General features: G+C 39.6%; 1 protein-coding gene and 1 long non-coding RNA gene across 3 annotated transcripts in view; one reads left to right on the top strand and one right to left on the bottom strand.

Moving 5' to 3' along the window:
- The window catches only part of KIF5B (kinesin family member 5B), a 37154-nt gene extending 23809 nt beyond the window's left edge, over window positions 1-13345 (bottom strand). The window contains exons 1-7 of one of the 2 annotated variants that reach the window (XM_055708251.1): window positions 12962-13345; window positions 3751-3838; window positions 2003-2076; window positions 1429-1533; window positions 971-1019; window positions 599-654; window positions 395-482 (exon numbers count right to left, since the gene is read on the bottom strand). In XM_055708251.1, the coding sequence (XP_055564226.1) occupies window positions 395-482; window positions 599-654; window positions 971-1019; window positions 1429-1533; window positions 2003-2076; window positions 3751-3838; window positions 12962-13087 (586 nt within the window). In that variant the 5' untranslated portion in view covers window positions 13088-13345. The remainder of the gene's footprint in view (window positions 1-394; window positions 483-598; window positions 655-970; window positions 1020-1428; window positions 1534-2002; window positions 2077-3750; window positions 3839-12961) is intronic. The other variant, XM_055708252.1, reaches the window with a different exon arrangement.
- A 270-nt stretch (window positions 13346-13615) lies between these two features.
- Window positions 13616-17088, top strand: LOC129735984 (uncharacterized). The gene is made up of 2 exons (XR_008732031.1): window positions 13616-15413; window positions 16906-17088. It is a non-coding gene; the product is annotated as an uncharacterized LOC129735984 (long non-coding RNA).
- The last annotated feature ends 635 nt before the right edge of the window (window positions 17089-17723 follow it).

Genomic DNA, 17723 nt, shown 5'->3' with positions numbered 1-17723 from the left:
ATGTATCCTGAACAGCTTTTCTTAGAATATGCAAGAGATGGCCAAACTGTAGACAAGCCACAGTGCCTCACTTAAGAGATTCATAGGCTAATTGAAACAAATTCCACAAATCTGGGATTCTGCACTACTGCTAACACAGAACTACACCTTTTTCCTCAATGATTCAGAGCTCCTCACTGATCACTTACTTCCTCCTTTCAATCCAAGTCTAAGCAACATCTCACAAGAAATGAATTTAAATACTTGTTTCTGAAACATATGCTGAAACAGCTTATGCTAGATCCTTTCTAAAACCTGAATTATTTAGCTGACTATTTTTGCCTTCCCTACTTTTTGAGGCATACCACAAGCAAACTGATAAAGCACTAAAAGGAGACAAAAAGATAATACTTACTTGTAACTGCTACATGCCTGTTTGATTTTCCTTCATCTATAGTATCCATAACTTCTTCCGGACTACATACAAAACGCTCTGTGCAACCCTTTAAAAAAAAAAATAAACACACAAAAGAAAGGCAAAACACCACACCAACAAGCCAGAAGTAAAAAATGTACACTAGAGGAGCAAAAGATGAAAATGTATCAGATTGATGCTCACCTTTACATAGGGAACTCTATTTTTGTCCTCATGAACAGAAAGATTGGTCTTTGAAACTAGAAGAGAAAAAGATCTAAAGCTAAGGTATGTGTGATTTTTTTTCAAAATGAATGAGCTGTGTACAACATGTCCAAGCCATAGATGTTATTTCTCAGCAACACTTTATAAGACATTTAATATACACGAAAGAACCACTACTGCAGCTTTAGTAATATGATATAGATTAGCTCCATGCTTTTCCAGTTTCTTATCACGTATAGGTTATTAGCATATTGCATACCCATCTCAGTATCATGGTAAGGTTTTTGGGTTTTTTAATATCACTCTGCAGAGCAAATTATTTTCTATGTTCAATATAAATAAAAGGCTTACCATCCAAAAGGTCCCTTATTTTATCCAAGTATATTTCGAAATATGACACCTAGAAGTGGGAAGAGGAATAAAGATACAGCATCAGAAAGCAAAAATAATTGTCTTTTTGATCAGAAGGATCCAGCATGATTATTATGACCTCTCACATAATACCACAACTAGCTCAAGTCCTTAAGGCTGAACTAAAATACACCTTTAAGAAGAAACTATTTTGATCAAAAGCTTCAAACACTACCAGCAGTGCCAGAAGTTATCAGGATAGCTACCATCAATGTTTAATGAAACAAGATTAAAGTGTTAACGTAATTCTTTAAGAAGAGTCAGTTACTTCAAAAATAACTCATGTTTAGATTTTTCCAAGTTACAGGCACTTGAAACTGATACAGAACATCCATTTCACCATAGAATACTTGCAGTTTTAATATAGATTAAATATATAACAATTAAGAAAAATTTACCTTAATATGAAACTCAAGATTCTCATCCATAGAGTAAATATAATTAAAAATATCTTGCACTATTCTTGGAATAATACCCATTCCATCTGGGTCGTGAAGCTTTCCCTTATTAAAAGAAGAAAAAATAAAATGAGACATTCATACTGAATCCAACATCACAAACAGTATCCAAAGGCAAAATAAACAGTTAACAGACAAATTAGTTTTAAAATTCTGACAGGTACAAAGCACTTACTTTATCTATAAAGGGAAGTCTTGATCACCCGTTTAGCCCCAGCATTTGCCAGGAGTGAAAAGAACAGCCTCAATAATCTCCCAAACCACTAAAATTCAAAATGTACTAATAACATTATTCTTGTGTTTCCCATCCCACTACTGAGGGCTGAAAAAATACAGTGACTGCCATTTTCCATCCTAAAAAAGCATTCTGGGTATCAAAATGTTGCAACGGAAAGGGAAAGAAAATTAAAATTGCAAGATGAAAACAGACATCTTATTTCTAGAAAGATAAGGGTATTATGATGAAAAGAGAAGACAGTGACATTAAGAGGAAAATTATTTTAAGATTTCTTACTTCCATAGTGTGTGTCTTCCCAGACGATGTTTGCCCATAAGCAAATATTGTACCATTGTATCCCTCAAGTACATCTAAAGGGAAAGAGCATTTTCATTAGGGTTCACTTCCTTCTTCTAAAGTTAAGCCAAATGAAATGGAATGCAAGCAGGCAGTTCTTAAAATGTTCAGCAAATTACATCATTCAGTGTTTGTGAACTCTGTGCTAGAGCTGGGGGGAGGGAAAGTGTTCTCTACCTCTTCTAATGCATTAAGTCATCATTGACTATGTTTTAGAAGTTTACTGTATTAGAAGCACCTGTTTCTTCAAACAGAAAAATCAGGACTTCAGAGTCAGGAACAAAACCAAAATCGATCCAGCTGCCAAGCTGACCAGATAACATTTGATAACTCAGAAGAAGAAACCATACACTAGAACTGTATAATACCTTCTACCTTCAGGAAAGCTTAATTGTCCAATTGTGAAGAGAACGGGCTATGTTAGAAGTTTCAAGCACCTTTGGCCATAAGCTTATATTTCAAATTAAGAATGAACCAACCCAAAGTTTTAGGTTGAGGGGTAAGGGGCTGGTGGGTTGGTTTGTTTATAAGTCAGTCACTACAGAACCACACACTGCAAGCAAACTTTTCCAAAACCAAGCATGAGATACCCCAAATAGGGAAGTCTTTGCACTCCATTATACTAGTAATCCACTTGTACCACCACTAGAGCTCATTTGCCATCTGACATAGCACAACCTAGAAACACCACACAGGGAAACAGAAACCAGATTTTTAGATGGAGGAAAGGGGCAGCATTGCAATTCTTAGTTAACTCCAGTTTCTAACTAAACCCGATTACTGTTTTACTCATTAAAGGGTTAAATACTTTTTTTTGTGTTAGGTAGGTATTTGTATTTTGTAGGTGCTACACTGATTTCCACAGCAATTCACTTTTCTAACCATCAAAACCCCCTACATTTACCCAATCTTCTCTGGTCATTCGTAGTTGATATTTAAGGGGTTTCTGACAAGACTTTGTTAAAGTTGGGTCAATTAGACCTTACTGCTGATATCCTCAAGAAATTTATCAATTTTATTTTCAGCAAACTAGCCAAGTGCTTACTACAACTTACTGTGACATAACCTTCTTTGTCATAAGACTTGATTTTCTGAAGTTACTAGGTCAATTCTGACAATTCAAGTTTGGAGAAGCTGTACACCCTGACATGCACAGCAATAACTCATGTTTAAAATTTTAATTATGATGCTAAAAAAAAATCACAATAAAAAATATCCTCCTTAAATTGGGTAATTAAATAAACAAGCTTAGAACACATCTGTAGCATACACATGACTTCACAAGTTTCCCTTCCTCTTATATTCCTCCAAGCAAACTTATGTAGGATGTTTTCACCAATAAATTTGAGGGTGGAAAAAAACCCAAACAAATAAACCTACATATGAAGAGCTTTTTTGATTAATTTCTGACAAATTGTTTTACACAATGTTTTACAGGGAACTACAAAAACCCCCAAGCATTACAGGTAAATATTATCAAATGTTGCAATCAACTAAAACAGTAGATTAAGCAATGACTTAAGGTATCAGCTCAATTATGAGATGATTTTTAAGGAGATGTGTTCCACATTGGCTCTTACTAAACATTCAGAAGATAAATAGGAGCAACAGAAGTATCAGTTTTCAACATTGAAATCCACACAAATACAAGACATTTCCTTGTGGTTAAAATTGCTGTTCCACCTTACCTTTGACAATCTTTTTAGCACAATCATTGTATACTTGTTCCTGTGATGTGTTTGACTGGAATACACGGTCAAATATATATGGCTTGGACTGGGGGGAAAAAAAAAGACACAGAAGAGCTATTAAATAAACCAGATGTTGGAAGCAGAACTGGAAGGTGTTTGTTCTTATGGTTTAGAAGTAGCCTATACTGTCTCAGCCCGATCTTTTGTTTTATTTTAAGCACTTGAAGATTGTAGCAAGGAAATCGGCTTATATAGTGTTGCATAAATCTTCACATGCTTGCCTACAAGTAAGGCCTTGAATTAAGTATATTTGGTTTCAAAGTACAATCTAAATAGTTCTCCAAAACTACTCTGCCACATGACCTCAATTTACTTGATTTACAAGGATGTACAGACTAGGCATTGGCTTACCAAGAACCCTTTATTCTCGTCTACTCTGGTAGCAGGTTTACTCTGGTAAACCCAAATTGTTAAAAACAGCTTATACCATACCGCACAGAATACCTGTCTTGGTAGTATTTGTTGAAAACCTCAAACCAAAAAGAAACATTCAGATCACCTATAGTCAGCACAAGAACCATTTCCCCATACATGACAGCCTTAAAATCAAGCACCATAAGCAGAAGAAAAAGGTCTGTTTGGAGGAAGAGAACCTTTCACAAAAGACTCATTTTGGAAGACACTGTAAGAGGAAGTTCTGACATAGCTTTTTGAAAGGAATGCTGGCTTTTGCTTTGTTTTAAAGAAGACACTTTCATAATGCAGTTCTAGCAGCTGACAATCTATTATGACATTAACTATTCTGCTCATCTTATGAAGTTCAAACTTTTGTAGCATTTTCAGAGCTTGATTTTGTATGTAGCCAAACAGCTACGCAAAATTTACAAGGGACCCAGGTCAGTTACCATTGCTAAACTCACTGCAACTGTTAAGTGCTCCATTTTGCCTAAATTTAATTATCAGCCTCCCCCAAGGATATTCTGGAAATGCCTCCCTGGCAAAGAAACCAGTATAGCTTCCACCTTTCATCCACCCACCCCATTCCCCTTCCCAGACTTCCATTTGTCTTTTAATAACATCTAGCATAACACCAAACAAAGCTTTTCAGATTCAACACATATCTATCTGCTGAGAAGGCTTGAATGCAGGTGGATAAGCTCCCTCTTGGAAAAAATAATTACAGCATTCACTGTGTAAATACACTCAAGAAACCACAAGGCAGAAACTATCCCTAAGGTGCTGAAGTTTGTCAGAATGCTTGTTTCACAGCAGGGAAATCACAAGCCTTCTCTATTACTCATTTTAGCTTCAAATATACCTCAAATTCCTATGTTCTGCAGGTTAGAACTGAGGCCATTACATACACCAGAAGACAACTAACAAGTTCAGGTAACCCTGAGGTAAGAAAAAGGAGACTGAGAACATGTTACATTAAAAAGTCACTGTAGAAAAGATAACACTAGCTATAAGTTTTCTTTCTCGCTAGAAGCTGTGGTTTCAAAAAGCCTCCAACTTCAAAAATATCAATCGGCTACACTACACACTGCAAGCCATGTACATAACAAAACATTTTTCAGGTAAGTTTCATGCTCAAGTGCAAATTTATATACACTGAAATAACACTATTTTGGAGGATCATATTTAACATTACACAATGGAAAAACATAGCGAGAAAAGTGAGTGTTCAACATCACTGCAAACAACCTGTACAGCATCAGCAATCTGTGTGTTTGTATTTTTAAGGTTTAAACTCTCCTCCAAATTATTGCTTAGAAAAAAAAAAAAAAAGATTACAAGTATTCTAATTACATTGATTTTAGAAGAATTAGGGAAAATTCCTGGATATGATCTTCTGACAGTCTAAGCAGCAACTGTTAAACAACACTCACTATTTCTCACAGATCCCAACATATCTGATCTTTGCTGTTCCTAACAGAGCATGACAGCTATGAAAACAGAAAAGTACATTAAAATGCAAACATTATTTTGCATAGTGTATGTGTTTGAATGTATATACATATATTAGTGTGTATTTACATATTACTATAGAATACTTCTGATGCCAAACAGTAATTTTTTTATTTTACTTCAAAGAAATCCAACTTTAACAAAAAAAAAAAAAAAATTAGGCCTAGTTTCCAGTACAGGAAGATACCTTGCTGAGAAAGAACCACAGGCCCAACCTGCACTAGTCTGCAATCACTCCACAATCTACAGGTATCTGCAGCAGTTTCTGAGAGAGCTTTCCTTCTCTAAGTTTTTAAACAGAGTTTAGAGTGGTTTGAGGGTTTTTTTGTTTGTTTGGGTTGTTTCTTTAATTCTGCTAAGCAAAGGTTGACTGAATTGAACTATTCTTTATCTGTGTTAAAGGAAAATTATGTTTACTAATTTGAGTAATCCACAGACATGGAATACTTTAGGACTATCTACTCTCCAATTACCATTTAAATGTCTTCATAAGAGAACAGAGCCAAATTACAATATCTCATAATTAGTCTCTTTTGCTCTACAAAATGTTAATATAAAGAATAGTACATATTAAAAGTGCCATGGACTAATAAGAATAGAAAACCAAGCAGCAGGAACTTCACTTGGACAGTAATACCTGTAACTGATCTTGTTTATTAATACAGTGAAATCTGCTAGGCACATGACAAATTCCAATTTCCCTCAAGTTAACAACTGCTACCAACATACGCACAAAATTTCCCAAGTCTGGCCAAAAGAATTCTCTCAAGGTGTCCTGCTTATACAACTTGTCACTTCTCCATCCCCTGCAGGTGCAAAGTGGAGCATTTGTTTACATGCCCTCAGCATTATATCTTCCTAGGTGAAGCCACAATTCAACTTCAAAGTGCTCAAAAATCCAATTACGTAATTTCCCTCTCCTCCCAGGTCACAGTACATTTAGCACACCTATGGAAATCTACATTAGAGGCAGGTCCTTGTTCCATCATCGCTGAATCGGCATCTAACCAAGTAGGTTTACCCAAGCAGGTTCCAGGATAATTATGTTTTAAGAATACAAGTTACTCCCACTCAGCATGGTTTCACATCTTTGACATCTGCAATGCTGTCTTACCACTTCTTTTTTAAAGTCTACTTTCTGCTGTAAACAAAGCTAAAACAGTATTACAGATTACCCTGCCCCAGAAAGCCTCCTCATTACCTTCAAGAGATTAATCAAGAAAGATTAAAGTGTCAGATATTTTTTCTATACCAGATGCTTTTCTTCCCCAAGTAGTAAACATTCAGATATATTATGAAAACACAAAAAGTCCAAGCAACATTACCACATGGTGTCCACAATAGCAGTAGCAGCAGCATCACTACTGTGATATGATGCTGCTTTGACATACTCCAGAAGTTTCAGGAAGCATTGCTCAAATCCTAATAAAAATTTAACACATACAACCTATAAGCAACACAAAATATCAAGCAAACAAGCAGAGCTTCTGACTTCCTCTCTCCGAACAAGGAGAATTCAACATTTGTTCTGCCAGTCATTAACCACAAGACAACTCCAGCTCCCATAGTTGCTTGTACTGAAGGGACGTGGTCCCACAGCAAAAACCTTGCAAGCACCCTCACAGCCCTCAGAAAAGTACACCTGCCAACATGATTTAGCAGTAGTTAAAACTGAAGCTTAATAAAGGGTTTATGTTAAAGTACATAGTTCTGCAGTTAACCTCAAGACTAGTTACCCATTATACCCTTTTATAAAAGGATGCTCAACTAGTCCAAATTATACAAGATTTGGAGCATGCATGAGTTTCTTTGGAAAAGTTAGTTTTTGTCAGTACCTTCAACGAGGACTACACAAAAACCTGCAGTCGTAACCAGACCAAAATCTTAACCTTAAGTATTTCTTGGACTTTTCAGGTATCTCCACAGAAATAATTTTTTAAACTTTTTATCATTGTAACTTTCTGTAAACTACACAATTAGTTATTCATAGGGTTCACAGAATCCGAGAACCATTTACATAGGAAAAGACCTTTAAGATCATCAAGACAGACCATTAACCCAGGACTGCCAAGTCCACCACTAAACCATATCCCTAAGCACCACATCAACATGTTTTTCAAACATTTCCAGGGATGGCAACTCCACCACCTCCCTGGGCAGCCTGTTCCAATGCTTGGCCACCCTTTCAGTGAAGACATTTGTCATATTATCCAATCTAAACCTCCCCTGGTGCAACTTGAAGCTGGTTCCTCTTGCCCTATCACTTGTTACCTGGAAGAAAAGACCAATCCCCACCTGCCTATAAACTCCTTTCAAGTAGCTGTAGAGAGCAATAAGGTCTCCCTTGAGTCTCCTTTTCTCCAGAATAAACCACCCCAGTTCCTGTAGCTGCTCAGAAGACCTGTGCTCCAGACTCTTCACCAGCTTTGCTGCCCTTCTCTGGACACGATCCAGCACCTCAATGTCTTTTGTGCAGTGAGGAGCTCCAAACTGAACACAGGATTTGAGCTGCAGCCTCACCAGTGCCCAGTACAGGGGCACAATCACTTCCCCTGTCCTGCTGGCCACACTATTTCTGATACAGGAAATTCAAGATTACTAGAGTTCAACCTAATTTTTATGCATTACTATCTGAAGCAAAGTCAGTAGAGAAAATTTACTTGAAAAATCAGTAGTGTTTTTTTCTATCACAACTTACCCAGATGCTCTTGTTTTTTGCTAGAATGAACAGTTATACCCACCCATGGTTAGCTTATTCTCAGTGAGAGGCTGAAGTAATGGTCTTACCTTGCCTTTAAGTTCTGCATCTTCATTAAAGAACATTCTTCCCATCAGCACAAAATTGTTAAAAGAAAAATCCCACACTGAATAATTTCTGGAAAGTATGATGTCAAATACCTGACTCAGTTCATCCTATTACTAAGCTAAGGTATTCTTGCTTTGACACACCTAACAGAGTCCAACACCGTGATTGCGTGAAGAGGCACTGTTCCAAACCAGCATTTTATTTTTAGGATAAGGGGAAAGGATTTTCTTCTTGTCCCAGCTTTACACATACAAAACTACAACTGAATCAGAACTGTTAGTAGATCTCATCTCTTTCTGCCCTATCTTTCTTATTTCTGTGCAAATACTGCAACTCAAGCATCAACATCTACAGCAGTTATTTACTGTTACAGGAGGACTAAGGTATTTTTAAAAAACTGTGACTAGAAACTTGATTTCCAGTACCAAAACAGAGAGGAATTTTGGAACAAGAGTTTCAGCCAAGCTTTACTTTAATAAAAAGTTTTTTCTAAAGAGAAAAGCAAGCACTGCTGGCATAAAAATGGTCATTGAATTTCAGAACAAACTATGAGATAAGTGAGGTGTTTCTAAGCAAGCGGTACAGCAGCCAGGGAGTATAGATGTCCCTTTACACATCGTTGTAAGTTATAATATTTGCTTTCTGTTAAATCATCATACTAGTATCACCTGAAAAAGACATCAATTATCCACCAATTCATGGAATGAAGAAAAAAAAAAAGTAGGGACTAACACTGAAAGAATACTATTGTTTCAGCTACAGATCACCATTTCTAATTTGTGTTTAAAGTTGCACTGTAGACATGAAACATTTTTATTCATGTGTTTCTAATTAAACAGTGCTTTCCTTCACATTAGCAAATAATTAAAAAAAATATTTAAAGAATGCACCTTGCTTCCTGCATTTACAGTCTAGCACAGACTTTCTTTTAGCAATGCGCATTTCTTTTTGAATGATCAGCTGCCAAAAGCTGCAGTAATAGCAATTGATCTTGATTCTAACTTTAACCTAACTTTGTTCTCATCTACTATCCAATACTAGTTTGAAAAGTTAAAAAAAAAAAAAAAAAAAAAAAAAAGCTAAATGTCTCAAGCTCTTTCCAGGATCACATGGGTTACATATTACATACAAAAAAAAATAGTCCAAACAAATACAAAAGTAGGTAGCCACAATTCTTTCTTAAAAGCCATAGAGATAAGGAATATACTATGATCGTTACTAGAAACATTTGGACAACAGTGTGATACTGCGCATTTGTGTGACTGCCCATAACACCTCACTACTCGAGTCATTTGACAGTACTATTTTCAGTTTAGGCTTCAGTCCGAAATCCTTGAGTGTCACTGTATATAGTAATTTATCTTACCTTTTGGACAGTTTTAAGAGGTGCACGCATAGACAGTATAGAAATGCAGAACTATCTACTCAGTTGCAAGTAGAGTTACATTTTTAAAAACAAAGGAAATAATCTCCTTTCTTATAAGCTTTCTATTCCTCCATTTCATCTTACTCAGAAGCCTGAAATCCATGAGCAAACTGCTGTCAATTTTTATACACAGGTACATTTATGATGTTTAACATAAAAGCCATATACTCACAACAAGTCGCTCTCTTATCTGTTTCAAGGAACCCCTCATATTCAATTAACAGGAAGAGCCAGTAGAAAAAAGTATTTAATAACATATTAAAATGGAAAGAAGCCACCTTTAATTAATAATTTAAAAGCTTTTTGCTAGTTAAAAAAGCTTTGTCCTGTGGAAAGACAGTAGTTTTTCAAAATCTGCTCTTTAAAATAGTCCAAGACCATATATCCTCTCAAATCGCTGTTAGACACTAGCTGCAATTACAAATATTTTATCTAAACCAAATTAGAATGACTCACTTGTCCAGAAAGACAACCATGTCAGTAATTACATAGGAGCTAGGAAAAGAAGGGAGGATAGATAGCTCAGAGATGACAGGGAAGTCATCTCTCCTCAAGGAAGGAGGAGGGTTTCCCTCCCCGCCCTTCTCCACAGAGAAGTCTGCAGTCCAGTGTAAGCTCTGCTTCCACCACCTCCTAGTTTTCACCTCTTATCTGCATCACCAGCAAACTCCCATGTATTATTAAAGAAGCCTTCACTGTTTCAGCGTGTACCTAGACACACACAAAAGGTGCAAGCCATTTAGACAGCTGAGAAAGCTGCTATAAAAAAACCCCCAAAACCAAAGTGGCTCAGCTACTGTTCAACAGGCAGCCAGTATGACATGTAGCAATAAGGACAGAAATCAAACAGCCTGAAAGTAACCAAACATACCCTTACTGAGGAATGTTTTTAGAAACTGTTTCACAAGAAGGACTGTTTCTGTTACTATCCTCCTTCCGACAATTCTGCAACACCAACACACAAGAGGTGGCCGGCTAGAGCCTCAGGTTGGAAGGACCATAACTTTTCAAAAACTCACTCAGCTTGTTAAAAAAAATTTTAAAAACCCAAGTTAAATCTCTAAGCGGTTGAGACAATTACTTTAAGTTGTACCTTTGAGGACACTGATCTTGTCGTATATACACCATTATAAAAACAAAATCACAGAGTATCAACCCTTCATTAAGTTTTTGTAAAACAGAACACAAATACTGTCGCTGCTACCCAACCTAATAGTTTTGGGGGGCATTTTTCCCCAAAAGTCAGACACAGCAAGTCCTGGACCTAGAATCACCAAAGGATTTTTTGTTGTCATTTTTACCAATGCAGAAAACACTAAAGTACAGCTGTAACACTACATTACGGCACAACCCCAAGCAGAAAGCCCCACATGATCCCCCTCAGGAGCATGCCATCAGGCTTCTACACAGACACAGTACCACCTTAGCCCAATTTATATATTAGATATTTTTAAAGCATACTTAGGGAGTATTTAAACAGCATAAGTGGGGTTTTTTTAGACTAGAACTACTGAAAGAACACATGGAAAATTTATTTCTAAGAAGTCAGAAAACATCAAAGTTTCTAAACTTAATTATGGATTTTAAACAGAATATGTAGTGTCACAATGAATGGGTATTCACTGATGTAAGTGAGATCATTTGTTCTAGTCAAATTTTCAATTTTCCAGGTTTGGTTCCTTACTCTGAGGAGTTTACCTGTACAACATCAGGAAGAAGAGATGTACTCCAAGATAATAACTTGCCAGCTGAAACAAACCCAAATTACCTCATTTCACAAGCATGCTATCATTCTTGTAGCTTCCACACTCATGGAATTCCATATTTTATTGACAGATTCAGTTGAATATTAACAGACTAGAGCACTAGCATTTAGTAAGTCATACTAAAAAAGGTTTTATTATTCTCCTCCTTCAACTTCAGATGCTGTGCAAATAAGCTATTACTGGTAGCCTCAAGAAATAGAACATAAAAATCAAAATTTGAAGACAGATAATAACTGACATCTAAGTTACTTTTAGCAACACAGAACCAGCGCTGTCCCTAGAGAGAAGTATTTACATGAAAACACAAATTAAAAGTTAGCAAAAAAAAGACAAACATTGGGAATGAACTGTGTTTGTACAATACCAACCAAACCAGGCAATAAACTACCGTACTTTAATTTTATAGCCCAGTTCCGCTTAGTAGCTAAATATGACATAATGAACAAAAAGGAAAGGATTATCTTTTTTCCCTGTAACATCCAGAATGTTTTTAACAGGTCTCATACTTTGCAAGGTGGCTTCAGTTAATATACATTTACAAACATTTAACAAGCCAAATGATGTTTATTCTGACTAAAAAAAAAAAAAAGTTATTAGCCAAAGACTGATTTACAGATCACAAGCACCAATGAACTGGAGCCTGCACTGTTCTGCGTTCTCTTCCCCCAAAACTCTCTGTAGACAATTACTTCGATGGCAGCTCCAATGGCTGCATTTTGAGCACTTATTTAGCGGTCAAACTCATCACGGTCCGCACAGCCAGGGACAGCCTAGCCGGGGGACACACTGCAGGACTCGGTGCTACTCTCCACCTCGTAATTCACGCGTTTCTGTGGGCATACCGAAGCGTGCCCTGTGGCTCGGGCTCGGCAATGAAACCTCACGCTACGCCCCAAGTCGCAGCCTTTCGCTAGAGCCTTTGTCAAGGGCTTCCCGACCTGCCCCCCCCGGCGCGTCCCCACAACCCCTCCGCCCGCCGCTCGGGGACCTCTGCCCCCGCCAGCTCCCTTCGCTCCACCCTGCCCGCATCCAGACCAGGCCTGCCCCCCTCCCCTTCCCCCCCGCCCGAAAAGGCCACCCCCTTTCCCGAGGCGTCCCCGCCGGTAGGCGCTCCCAAGCGCCTCAGCCCTGCCCTCTCGTCTCACACCGCGCCCATCCCCGCGGCGTCCGACCCCGCCGACCCCTGACACCCCCTCCCCCCCGGCGCATCCCCCGCCTCTCCCGTCCGGGGCGGCCCCTCACCGCGATGACGACGGTGTCTTCGCCCTGAAACTTGGCGATGTACTTGTCGCCACGGGTCACTTCGGACTCGTTGAGGGGCCTGAAGCGACACATCACTTTGATGTTACACTCCGCCGGGTCCGCCATCTTAGGCCAACGCCGCCTCCGGGGCGCTCAGCTCCGCCGCCACCCGCTGCTGCCTCTACACCGGCCCGCTCCGGGGGTCTCGCAAGGCGCCGTTGCCGGGAAGCCCGCGTCCGCCCCAGCAGAAGGGAAAAGGGAAGGGCTCCTTCCTGGCCGCCGCCGCCGCCTCTCGCTCTCACTTCCTCCCCAATATGGCAGCCATGGCAGCGCCTGCAGCCGGCGAGTCCCGGGCCTCCCTCGCCGGGCAGAGGCGGTGCCGACGGGAGGGCAGGGAGAGTGACGTCACCATCTGCAGCGCCCAGCCCCGCCCCGCCCCCTCGGCTGGGGCGCGCTGCGCCGGCGCGCCGGTGCGCGGGCGGCCGTGCCCGGCTCCACGGGGCCTCACTGCGCAGGCGCGAGGCAGTTGCTGGGGCGGACGGGCCGCTGCCGCCGGCGGGCTCGGGCCCCTGGGGCAGCCGTGGGGCCGAGGGGGCGGGGCGGGGCTCGCGGGGGGGCGGGGCTCCCCTCAGGGGCGGGAGGGAGGTGCGGCGGGGAGCTGCGGGGCGCCGCCTCCCGCCTTCTGCCCGCCGCACCTGGTGCGGGCCCCCGCACCCCCTTGGCATGGGGCGGAGCGGCTTTACGGCCGCACGGCCGGAGCGAGCCCCGGCCGCGGTGCTGCGAGGAGGGACGAGACCTCGCCCAGCCGCCCCGGCGGGGAGCGGGCGAGCAGCGCTTTGCCCCTGCTGGGCGGGGGCCCACCGCCTGAGGCCGGCGCAGCGGTCCCGCCGCCGGTCCCCGCGGCGGCGCTGAGGGGGCCGCGCCCGGGCTAGGCAGTTCTGGTCCACAGCCGAGTGTTGTGAGCGCGTCTCAAAACTGAGAGGCCGGGCACGAAGTACTGGCTTAAAGCAGGCCGTTGCGATAGAAACCTCCGATTTTAGTTTCGGGTTTGGGTTTGCTTTTCCTGGCTCAGAGAGCTAAAAGAGGAAAATCCCCACTTCTGTGAGGTGTTTGCAGATGTCAGGGAACTATCAGTATTTTCTGAAGTGCCCGTGAACCGTGTTGCCTCCGTCTCTTACTGAGCTGAGAAGCAGATGGTATTCTTGGGGCGAGCGGGGATCAGGGTGCGCTGCAGCGTTTGCTGTCACCTCCAGTGACGGAGTCTTTCACCACCTTTTCATCCCAATTTAAAAAGTGCCCACTATTTTTTTTTTATTTTTTTTTTTTTTTGTAGCTTAGTTTATTGCAAGTTTATTTATTACAGGGGGCTCTAATTCTAGTAAATCAAAATTTAGCGACGGTATCTAGACAAAAAAAATGAGGTAAACCGTTCTGATCAGAGATCCTCAAGAGTCTCACAAGTTTACAACTGTACCTCTTAATGTTCAGGTACGAACTTTCAAATTGGAACAAGGAGGTATGGACTTGCAACTTGGCTAAATTAATTCTGCTTCCTGACAGAAATCACAATTTGTACTGGAAATTTTTCAAATAGCCTTGAAGTTCCTAAAAAAAAAAAAAAAAAAAAGGGGAGCCTTTCTCTTAAATTAGTAAATTTTAGTAGGCCAGAATGGCTCAGAATAGCAATGTCCTTCCCTTAAATTCCCATCATTTACAAAGGGAAAAAGACTGAATTTTAACAGGGACCATCTGAAATCAGGCATCCTCCGTTTGCAAGACCCTTCTGTTTAGGGATTTCAGTGTTGTGGTTTCACTTAGGTCTTTACTTAGGTGAAGCAAGGTGAACACTGCTTCAAAACTACTCCACATGGCAGAAGAATTACCTAATAATCTAGCTTCATTTACAGCTTCTTTTCGTACAGTAATACAAAAAATATTTTTCCACCTAGTTTACCTTATGAGGTAAGCTAAGTCTTCTAAGTCGTGTTCATGTTGTAACAAGCTTATTTTTCCGCTGTGATTAAAAATTCTGCAGGATTGTGCTGTCTTATCCAGAGCAGCAACAATTACACCTCCCCACTTACCGGTACGTGTGGAAATAGTTGTCTGGTAAAGCCAAGATACATACTCGGTCTTCAGAAGGTGCAGTGCTGCTCTACAAGATCTAGCGTATGAGATACATAGACATGTGTCTCCAGTTCTTTTTGTCTGTGTTTTCAATAAAGTGTTTTAAACATAATTGTTATTAGCCTTTAAGTGTCAGAAAACTTATTTTTCTTGATTTCTGTTTTAGAAAATATTAATTTGCATTGGAGTCAGCAAGATATATTAACACATCCAAGTCTATTTCTGGGATTATTCACAAGCTAATGACTAGGAGTATTCTTACATAGCTGCTGGGTTTGGATCCTCACAGATTCACTGTGACAGGAAGTTACTACTTTTATGAAAGGTATGTAAAATATTTACTACTTTTCAAATTAATTTGTTTTCATACATGAGGAAAAAGAAATGTTAGCTGCAAAATGAACAACTTCATGGTTATTACTCCCAGAAGTATGTTTCAGCTGCTGAGACATCCTTTACTCAAATCTATTTAAGAAACTTCTAGTTCTCATTAGCCATAAGCAAAGGGGATGTATTATTAGCTATGTTTGCTGACATGTAGTACCTAATGTAAGAACATCTCAGTAAAGGAAGAAACCTCATAATGACATGATTCTCAAGAAAATAGGTGCTGGGGCTTGTGTACCTTTTCAGTGTTTCAAGCAGCAGACACTTCACAAAGGCAATATAGACACATGCACAGGTAATTACTCATTTTAACTGTGTTGAAACAAAAAAATGTCAGCATGTGTGAACTATGTAGAAGAAACTGCCTGCTTCAAAGCTGTTGGTTCTGTGCAAACTCGTAGGAGAACTGACTGATGGTATCTCATACTGGCTGTGGGATCCCTTACTAAATGAGTTCTGCTGAACTGAACATGCGTGCTCTCGTATCTGTCTCAGGGATTCTGTCGCGAAGTTTCTCTGATGTGCTATTCAAAATAGCAACTGTTCTTTCACATAACCTACTTAAAGTCTGGCACAACGATGCAGCGTGCTCAAAGAGGGCAGTATGTTACCTCTGTTGGCACTAGCATATGTCAAAATGGCAGTCCTGAGGACTTGTGTTTAAAGGTGTGGTATCACTTTCTTGGAAACAGGGCAGAAACCAAACATGCTGGTAAGTTTCCCATTTTGTCACAGTTATGGAATACTCCTTCTTTTCCAACTGGAAATATATTTACTGTCATCTATATTATTATTTAATGTACATAGCATATTTTTAGGATAAAAGACTGTTTAAAAATTACTGTTGTAATGAGAAAAAATGATATATCAGTTGTCATAAAAAGTTAATCTTCCTGTTCGGTGTTTAAGACTAGGATGACCATATAAATCAAATATGTTTTCTTTATCTGACAGTTTGGTAAAGTTTCTCAGTAAAGGCCAATGTGTTTTATTAAAAGTAATTTATCTAACAAATTTGTCTTTGTTAGTTCACTAACCATGTTTCTTCCAATTTATGGTCTGTGCAATAAACCTCTAGAAAATCTTTTATGATTTACAGCTCCTTTAGATCTCCAGTTTTTCCCAGCAATAAAAGCATGTTAAGCAAAGGGAATTAGCAAACCTGAGCCTTACAGTGAAGCTATATCTGGATAATGATGTAATTAACCATCAGAATTGTCCAGCAGAGTAAAAGTGATCTTGATTTGTTCTTAAAAGAACATTACGTATTTGAATAAATCTTTAAACCAGGTGCTTGTGGAGAAGCAAATTAAAGCCGCTTCCTTCTGCCCTTTAAAGAATTAAATTCTGAGATTCACCCATTGATAATACTTGTTGACATTCAGCATTCCTAATGCAAACACAAGTGCTCTTCTCATTTTAATTTGCAGTGCGCTGGGAAAATACAGCACACAACTTCTGAGGATTTCAGGTGTATTCCACGTCAAATTTATTCCTAATTTGCAAGTCCATTTGTGGGACAAAAGAGTGATTAATCTACCAGAAATGGTGTACCTCAAACAAAATTCTTTGTTGCTTGTAACACACTCTGTAAATAAAGGCTATTAAAATGATTTATGAAGTCTAGCATCGTTACCTGACACTGGAAAAGCACAATTAAAAGCAACAAAATGTTATGGTTCAGACAGCTTATTCAAATACATTTTAAAGTTTCTTTACCAACAAGACTGTCAATCTTGTCAATCAAGACCAATCAACAACTGGTCAACTCAGCTTGAGAAGCTCAATAACATTGAGATTAGCAGGTTGGTGGATGGAGTTTAGTGGTCTAAGATACTATTGGAGTCCAACTAGGTTATCTGAAGCTGTCATTCAGTTAAAAAATTCTAAAGCTTCTTTTCACTCCAGCAAACAATATGATGTGGAATGTGTCTCCTGGCCTAATCAAGTTTAGGATTTTATGTGAAGCAGAAGAAAGGATGAAACACACCTTGAGGATGCATCTGCTGATATACATTAACTTCTTGACAAAAACATGAGTAATTCTAAAAATCAGTTTCATTTTTACTTTTTTAACTGGAAATGCAGAAACCCCAGAAAAACCTCTAATTTGTTCCCAATCACTAAGGTCATATTTAATTATTTCTGTGAGACTAATTAAAAGCAAAAGCAAGCTTTGGGAATAATACCGCCTTTTAGATGTTTTTTCAGCTAGTTTGTGCAAATTCTTGCAAACATTTTGTCAGCT

Source organism: Falco cherrug, chromosome 4 (assembly GCF_023634085.1).
Source record: "Falco cherrug isolate bFalChe1 chromosome 4, bFalChe1.pri, whole genome shotgun sequence".
NCBI lineage: Eukaryota > Metazoa > Chordata > Aves > Falconiformes > Falconidae > Falco > Falco cherrug.
This window is presented reverse-complemented; position numbering and strand designations above follow the sequence as displayed.